Source organism: Medicago truncatula, chromosome 3, assembly GCF_003473485.1.
Source record: "Medicago truncatula cultivar Jemalong A17 chromosome 3, MtrunA17r5.0-ANR, whole genome shotgun sequence".
NCBI lineage: Eukaryota > Viridiplantae > Streptophyta > Magnoliopsida > Fabales > Fabaceae > Medicago > Medicago truncatula.
The window spans coordinates 3,302,126-3,311,191 of record NC_053044.1 but is presented as its reverse complement, the minus strand read 5'-3'; the positions used below and the strand labels follow the sequence as shown (position 1 = coordinate 3,311,191).

General features: G+C 32.9%; 1 protein-coding gene and 1 long non-coding RNA gene across 2 annotated transcripts; both read right to left on the bottom strand.

The window, feature by feature from the left end:
- Positions 1–1,403: 1,403 nt before the first annotated feature.
- On the bottom strand, positions 1,404–5,446 carry LOC112420024 (uncharacterized). The gene is made up of 2 exons (XR_005645197.1): positions 4,957–5,446; positions 1,404–1,576 (listed from the first exon to the last, which is right to left on the bottom strand). It is a non-coding gene; the product is annotated as an uncharacterized lncRNA (long non-coding RNA).
- Positions 5,447–6,505: 1,059 nt separating this feature from the next.
- On the bottom strand, positions 6,506–8,053 carry LOC120579335 (uncharacterized). The gene has a single exon (XM_039831294.1). The coding sequence runs from the start codon at positions 8,051–8,053 to the stop codon at positions 6,506–6,508; it is 1,548 nt and encodes a 515-aa protein (XP_039687228.1).
- Positions 8,054–9,066: the final 1,013 nt, after the last annotated feature.

The following is a 9,066-nucleotide window of genomic DNA, read 5'->3' as shown; positions in this document are numbered from 1 at the left end:
CTTTTATTTCAAGTGTACACTAATCACAAACTCGAACATTTCTTGTAATCTTTATTCAACCCAACAATCAAGTTCTAAGTGAGTGTGTGTGTAGTCCAACCATTTTCTTGCGCCTATATATGATAGATATTATGAGGAAACAAGTTCTAACTTTAACACTAAACCAACCGAGAAAAATTCTTTCTTCATTTCATATAAGAGAGATGGGAGTATTTGTGATCATTGGATCTCTGCCATTCGCACATTTTTTGGATTTTAGCAGAATTTTTTTATTAATTTATGGAGACAACATCTTCACGTAGGAAGTCGGAGGGCCTACCCCCTTCCCCAATCTAGATTCAATGGTGCCCCTTAAAGTTTCTCTAGATAACATCTCCTTCACGTAGGAAGTCGGAGGGCCTACCCCCTTCCCCAATCTAGATTCAATGATGCAACCTTAGAATTATTTTTGGCTTTATAAACTCCCCCACACTAGCTTATACTACTTTTACTCTGAAATTTTTTTAAGGTTAATTTACCTTTAGAGTTAGAACGTGCTCCTTAAAATACCGTGCTTTTCTCACACACACACGCATGCACGCACGCACGCACACCCACACACACACGCACGCGCACACGCACACACGCGCGCACACACACACACACACAAATTCAATACTAAAAAAAGAAAAGAGAAGAAGAAGGAGGAGTAGGAGTAGGGAGAGAAAGAGAGAAGAGATGAGGGAAGAGAGGAAGAGGAAAAGTCACATTTTTTTATTGGGGTCCATAAGGAGGACCTTGAAAGTGTTGCATCATGTTCCGAAGCATTTGATTATTCTCTTCGGATATGCGGTTGCCTCTTATGACATCATTTCTTATCCCGGATAATTCAACACCTTGTCTTTGTTGCTTGGTGTTTATCCTCTCAACCTCAGTTTGCATCCATGCCCATCTTTCATTTTCATTGTTTTCTCCGACATCATGGTCATGGTGTTCCTCATCATGGTGCAAGTGTGCACCTTCCTCTTCTCCAACATTGTGCTCTTCATGTACCTGTGAACCATCACCAACATACAGCAAATTTTCTTCCACCTCGGTGTTAGTCCGAGATGGGTTAGGAAGTATAAATAAAAGAGGCACATTGAGTTTGAGTGTATAGGTCATGGGTGGATGATGCTTAATGAAATTCATAGAAATGAGGGTCTCTATGTTTAGCAAATTGTTTCCCTCGATCATGTTTATCCCTTGGTTCTCACCCACTCCCAATTGCCTAGCTATATATGTTGACCAAGTGACTTCAAACACACAAGAGGGGGGTGAATTGTGTTCTTTAGAAAACGATTTAAGATAAGCACTTAAAAAAAGATTTTAACCAAATAAAATAAAGTTCTTATAAAAGGTTTAAATAAATATGAAAATAGATATGGTGAGATAAAATAAATGACAAATAAAGTAAAAGAGATAAAGGGATGAGAGAAAAAGACACAAGAAGTTTATCCTAGTTCGGCCTAAAACACCAAGGCCTACGTCTAGTCCCCAAGAAAAAGCCCCTTGAGATTTTCACTAACCTAGCTTTTAAACGGGATAAGCTAGTAACCTTTACAAGATAGCGAGCACTCTCCAAACAAAACAATCCTTTGTAGAAGAGCCTCTAAACCCAAGAGATATCACCTCTCTTGAAACCTTGGGATCACACCCAATACAAATAAGAATTACAATAATAAAGTAATACACCAAATGTGTAGATATAACAAATTGAAGCACAAGAACTACAAGATAAACTATGTAGTATAAAATAGCTCTCAAGATAATAAATTAGCAAGTGTAAAAATAATGAGAGTGATGTAAAAGTATTTTTGACAATGTTTAGTGCAAATATTAGTTCTTCTTAAATGAGCTACACAAAGCATCTATTTATATGCAAAAATGAGAATGAAATTCATTTGAGAATATAACTAGCCGTAGCATGATAAAATCAACTAGCCGTTGGAATGCAATTCTCCCTTTAATGATCAACGGTCACAAAATCAAAAAAAAATGTTTCACCATAATTGATCATCCAAAGAGAGTCAATTATGGTTTGAGAAAAAAGACCCGTTGAGGCATTAAATAACTGATAATGGATTATGTCAAAATACATACTAGCTGATTATCTCATTGATATGGTAAAGATACATAAAGCCATTTTAATGTGTAGCCATATCATAATCAACTATATGATTTTCCTCAATCAATTATGGACCAATAGAAAAACGTCCAGGAGCATTTTCTTTGGTGGAATTAAATTATGATTAATTTACAATGATGCTCAAAATATTTTTAATGTCAAAACCAATTATGCAATTTTCAAAATAAATTTTGGCTTCTCATGTAAAAAATAGTTTTCATGCTAAATTAGATTTAAATGAAAATCACTGTGAGTGTATGATTTATTTTCTTGAGAGCTTTTTTAACCACTTACAATAAAGTCCTAACACATATAAAAATAAAACCCAAGACTTGATAACTTGAATTTCTTTTCCGCTTTTTGCATTGTTGCTCTTCTAGGACTTCTTTTGTCAATCATCAAAACTAATGTATTCCTGTCAAGGCATATATTCACATTCTCCCCCTTTTTGATGATGACAAACATCTCTTGGAGTGATTTGCTCAATGAAAGGGTTAGATCAATAATAATCAATAATAAAATATATGACAGAGATATGCGCAGAATTTGCTCCCCCTCACTATATGCAAACAATTAAAATCCACTCCCCCTGAAACATGCAAATCACATAACTCTCCCCCTTTTGGCATTATCAAAAAGCGGGAAAGAAACAATCATGGCAAGGCATATATTCAAGAAAATTTAAAGCAAAAAAAAATAAAAAGAATTAAGTGAAAAGAGTGAACCATTTTTTTTTTCTTTTCTTGAAATATCCATTTCCTTTTGGAGAAGAACTTTTGATAAAGTCACCATAAGATGCATAGCCAATATTCTTGTAATAATAGGAGAACTTCTTTTTCTCCCCCTTTCATGTGCTTTGAATAGCCTCTATAAGTATATCAATTTTTAGTTCTTGACCTTCAAGCACACCTACAAAATAAAATCAAGTTTTGGCTTTTGGTACCCAAATCATTTTGGGTCCTTGAGAGTTAGAATTAGGCAAAGTGCCCTTTGGAGTCCACTTCCATTTATCATTCATATCATTGTTCTTTCTTAAATTACAAATAGAAGATGTATGACCTTCTCTTCCACAATAAAAACATTTAACAAAAGGAGAACTTGAGGTTTTGTTTGGGCGAAAGAATTTTTGAAAAAGTTTTTCATGATTTTTTCGACGATAGCCCAAACCGGCTTTATTATAAGTTCCCTTTTGATTTCCCAAAATGATGTTCAAGTTTTCTCTCCCCTTTGTGAATTTTGCAAGTGTGTTTTGAAGATCCTCAATTTTAATTTTCAAAATATTGCAATCATCACACTTGAAAATATTTGCCTTTTTATTTTCACAAGAGGTACAAGAAGAAACTTCACTTACAAAAACTGTTTTCTCTTTAAGAATTTCTATTTCCTTGTTTAAAATATCAATTTTTGATTCAAGAGTGGAAATAGTTTTCTTAGAGGAAGAAACAATTTTTCTAAGCTTAGTTGACTCATCATTTAATTCTTTACAAATAGTAAACAACTCATCATAAGTTAAGTCATATTCAGATTCAATAGAGTTTACCTCATCTTCCTCATAGTTTGCCATGAAACATGAATATGCTACTTCATTTTCTGATTCATTGGATGAGTTTGAGTTTTTGTCATTCCAAGCGATATAAGCCTTTCTTTTTGAATGAGAATTTGATATTTCTTTTTCTTTGCATTTATGCCTCATAAATTTTTTGAACTTGCGAAACATTTTTCTCATACCTTCCTCATTTTCATCAAGGTTACTATATTCTGATTTACTTTCTTTGATATTTGCTTTCAAGACAAGAGCTTTATTTTTCTTTTCACCTTCTTCGCTTTCAACCAGTCGATTCAATTCAAGCTCATGTTCTTGCAATTTTCCAAACAAAGTTGCCAAAGACATAAAAGATAAATCTTTTGATTCACAAATCGCGGTCACTTTTGGAAGCCAACTTCTACTCAAGCATCTAAGAACTTTATTAATTAAATCTTCGTTATTGAAAGTTTTTCCAAGAGCTCTGAGATGATTAATTATATGGATAAATCGTTTTTGCATATCTTGGATGCTTTCTCCCGATTTCATCCTAAATAATTCATACTCATGAGTCAATGTGTTCATTCGAGCCCTTTTGACCTCGGTAGTACCTTCCTGGGTCAATTTAAGGGTGTCCCACATTTCTTTGGCGGTTGTACAATTTGATACACGATAGAATTCATCAATGCTTAGTGAAACGGTGATAATGTTCTTAGCTTTCAAATTATATTGAACCTTTTTCTCTTCATCTTTGGTCCAAAGGGATCTTGGTTTATTCACCACAACATTATTGACTAAATGAGTGGGAATAAATGGACCATTTTCAATAGCATCCCAAATATCAAAATCAATTCCCTCAATGAAAATTTTCATTCTCTCTTTCCAATAACCATACCCTTCACCATTGAAAGATGGGGGACAATTTATGGAATTGTTGTTTGAAGTCATCTTGCCTCTTGAGACGATTAGTCCTTAACAAGAGTTCAAGCTCTGATACCACTTGTTGACCAAGTGACTTCAAACACACAAGAGGGGGGTGAATTGTGTTCTTTAGAAAACGATTTAAGATAAGCACTTAAAAAAAGATTTTAACCAAATAAAATAAAGTTCTTATAAAAGGTTTAAATAAATATGAAAATAGATATGGTGAGATAAAATAAATGACAAATAAAGTAAAAGAGATAAAGGGATGAGAGAAAAAGACACAAGAAGTTTATCCTAGTTCGGCCTAAAACACCAAGGCCTACGTCTAGTCCCCAAGAAAAAGCCCCTTGAGATTTTCACTAACCTAGCTTTTAAACGGGATAAGCTAGTAACCTAGCTTTTAAACGGGATAAGCTAGTAACCTTTACAAGATAGCGAGCACTCTCCAAACAAAACAATCCTTTGTAGAAGAGCCTCTAAACCCAAGAGATATCACCTCTCTTGAAACCTTGGGATCACACCCAATACAAATAAGAATTACAATAATAAAGTAATACACCAAATGTGTAGATATAACAAATTGAAGCACAAGAACTACAAGATAAACTATGTAGTATAAAATAGCTCTCAAGATAATAAATTAGCAAGTGTAAAAATAATGAGAGTGATGTAAAAGTATTTTTGACAATGTTTAGTGCAAATATTAGTTCTTCTTAAATGAGCTACACAAAGCATCTATTTATATGCAAAAATGAGAATGAAATTCATTTGAGAATATAACTAGCCGTAGCATGATAAAATCAACTAGCCGTTGGAATGCAATTCTCCCTTTAATGATCAACGGTCACAAAATCAAAAAAAATGTTTCACCATAATTGATCATCCAAAGAGAGTCAATTATGGTTTGAGAAAAAAAGACCCGTTGAGGCATTAAATAACTGATAATGGATTATGTCAAAATACATACTAGCTGATTATCTCATTGATATGGTAAAGATACATAAAGCCATTTTAATGTGTAGCCATATCATAATCAACTATATGATTTTCCTCAATCAATTATGGACCAAAAGAAAAACGTCCAGGAGCATTTTCTTTGGTGGAATTAAATTATGATTAATTTACAATGATGCTCAAAATATTTTTAATGTCAAAACCAATTATGCAATTTTCAAAATAAATTTTGGCTTCTCATGTAAAAAATAGTTTTCATGCTAAATTAGATTTAAATGAAAATCACTGTGAGTGTATGATTTATTTTCTTGAGAGCTTTTTTAACCACTTACAATAAAGTCCTAACACATATAAAAATAAAACCCAAGACTTGATAACTTGAATTTCTTTTCCGCTTTTTGCATTGTTGCTCTTCTAGGACTTCTTTTGTCAATCATCAAAACTAATGTATTCCTGTCAAGGCATATATTCACATTCTCCCCCTTTTTGATGATGACAAACATCTCTTGGAGTGATTTGCTCAATGAAAGGGTTAGATCAATAATAATCAATAATAAAATATATGACAGAGATATGCGCAGAATTTGCTCCCCCTCACTATATGCAAACAATTAAAATCCACTCCCCCTGAAACATGCAAATCACATAACTCTCCCCCTTTTGGCATTATCAAAAAGCGGGAAAGAAACAATCATGGCAAGGCATATATTCAAGAAAATTTAAAGCAAAAAAAAAAAAAAAGACTTAAGTGAAAAGAGTGAACCATTTTTTTTTCTTTTCTTGAAATATCCATTTCCTTTTGGAGAAGAACTTTTGATAAAGTCACCATAAGATGCATAGCCAATATTCTTGTAATAATAGGAGAACTTCTTTTTCTCCCCCTTTCATGTGCTTTGAATAGCCTCTATAAGTATATCAATTTTTAGTTCTTGACCTTCAAGCACACCTACAAAATAAAATCAAGTTTTGGCTTTTGGTACCCAAATCATTTTGGGTCCTTGAGAGTTAGAATTAGGCAAAGTGCCCTTTGGAGTCCACTTCCATTTATCATTCATATCATTGTTCTTTCTTAAATTACAAATAGAAGATGTATGACCTTCTCTTCCACAATAAAAACATTTAACAAAAGGAGAACTTGAGGTTTTGTTTGGGCGAAAGAATTTTTGAAAAAGTTTTTCATGATTTTTTCGACGATAGCCCAAACCGGCTTTATTATAAGTTCCCTTTTGATTTCCCAAAATGATGTTCAAGTTTTCTCTCCCCTTTGTGAATTTTGCAAGTGTGTTTTGAAGATCCTCAATTTTAATTTTCAAAATATTGCAATCATCACACTTGAAAATATTTGCCTTTTTATTTTCACAAGAGGTACAAGAAGAAACTTCACTTACAAAAACTGTTTTCTCTTTAAGAATTTCTATTTCCTTGTTTAAAATATCAATTTTTGATTCAAGAGTGGAAATAGTTTTCTTAGAGGAAGAAACAATTTTTCTAAGCTTAGTTGACTCATCATTTAATTCTTTACAAATAGTAAACAACTCATCATAAGTTAAGTCATATTCAGATTCAATAGAGTTTACCTCATCTTCCTCATAGTTTGCCATGAAACATGAATATGCTACTTCATTTTCTGATTCATTGGATGAGTTTGAGTTTTTGTCATTCCAAGCGATATAAGCCTTTCTTTTTGAATGAGAATTTGATATTTCTTTTTCTTTGCATTTATGCCTCATAAATTTTTTGAACTTGCGAAACATTTTTCTCATACCTTCCTCATTTTCATCAAGGTTACTATATTCTGATTTACTTTCTTTGATATTTGCTTTCAAGACAAGAGCTTTATTTTTCTTTTCACCTTCTTCGCTTTCAACCAGTCGATTCAATTCAAGCTCATGTTCTTGCAATTTTCCAAACAAAGTTGCCAAAGACATAAAAGATAAATCTTTTGATTCACAAATCGCGGTCACTTTTGGAAGCCAACTTCTACTCAAGCATCTAAGAACTTTATTAATTAAATCTTCGTTATTGAAAGTTTTTCCAAGAGCTCTGAGATGATTAATTATATGGATAAATCGTTTTTGCATATCTTGGATGCTTTCTCCCGATTTCATCCTAAATAATTCATACTCATGAGTCAATGTGTTCATTCGAGCCCTTTTGACCTCGGTAGTACCTTCCTGGGTCAATTTAAGGGTGTCCCACATTTCTTTGGCGGTTGTACAATTTGATACACGATAGAATTCATCAATGCTTAGTGAAACGGTGATAATGTTCTTAGCTTTCAAATTATATTGAACCTTTTTCTCTTCATCTTTGGTCCAAAGGGATCTTGGTTTATTCACCACAACATTATTGACTAAATGAGTGGGAATAAATGGACCATTTTCAATAGCATCCCAAATATCAAAATCAATTCCCTCAATGAAAATTTTCATTCTCTCTTTCCAATAACCATACCCTTCACCATTGAAAGATGGGGGACAATTTATGGAATTGTTGTTTGAAGTCATCTTGCCTCTTGAGACGATTAGTCCTTAACAAGAGTTCAAGCTCTGATACCACTTGTTGACCAAGTGACTTCAAACACACAAGAGGGGGGTGAATTGTGTTCTTTAGAAAACGATTTAAGATAAGCACTTAAAAAAAGATTTTAACCAAATAAAATAAAGTTCTTATAAAAGGTTTAAATAAATATGAAAATAGATATGGTGAGATAAAATAAATGACAAATAAAGTAAAAGAGATAAAGGGATGAGAGAAAAAGACACAAGAAGTTTATCCTAGTTCGGCCTAAAACACCAAGGCCTACGTCTAGTCCCCAAGAAAAAGCCCCTTGAGATTTTCACTAACCTAGCTTTTAAACGGGATAAGCTAGTAACCTAGCTTTTAAACGGGATAAGCTAGTAACCTTTACAAGATAGCGAGCACTCTCCAAACAAAACAATCCTTTGTAGAAGAGCCTCTAAACCCAAGAGATATCACCTCTCTTGAAACCTTGGGATCACACCCAATACAAATAAGAATTACAATAATAAAGTAATACACCAAATGTGTAGATATAACAAATTGAAGCACAAGAACTACAAGATAAACTATGTAGTATAAAATAGCTCTCAAGATAATAAATTAGCAAGTGTAAAAATAATGAGAGTGATGTAAAAGTATTTTTGACAATGTTTAGTGCAAATATTAGTTCTTCTTAAATGAGCTACACAAAGCATCTATTTATATGCAAAAATGAGAATGAAATTCATTTGAGAATATAACTAGCCGTAGCATGATAAAATCAACTAGCCGTTGGAATGCAATTCTCCCTTTAATGATCAACGGTCACAAAATCAAAAAAAAATGTTTCACCATAATTGATCATCCAAAGAGAGTCAATTATGGTTTGAGAAAAAAAGACCCGTTGAGGCATTAAATAACTGATAATGGATTATGTCAAAATACATACTAGCTGATTATCTCATTGATATGGTAAAGATACATAAAGCCATTTTAATGTGTAGCCATATCATAATCA

Coding starts and splice junctions, on each gene's coding strand:
- LOC120579335 (XM_039831294.1), bottom strand. CDS start 8,053: ATGACTTCAAACAACAATTCCATAAATTGTCCCCCATCTTTCAATGGT.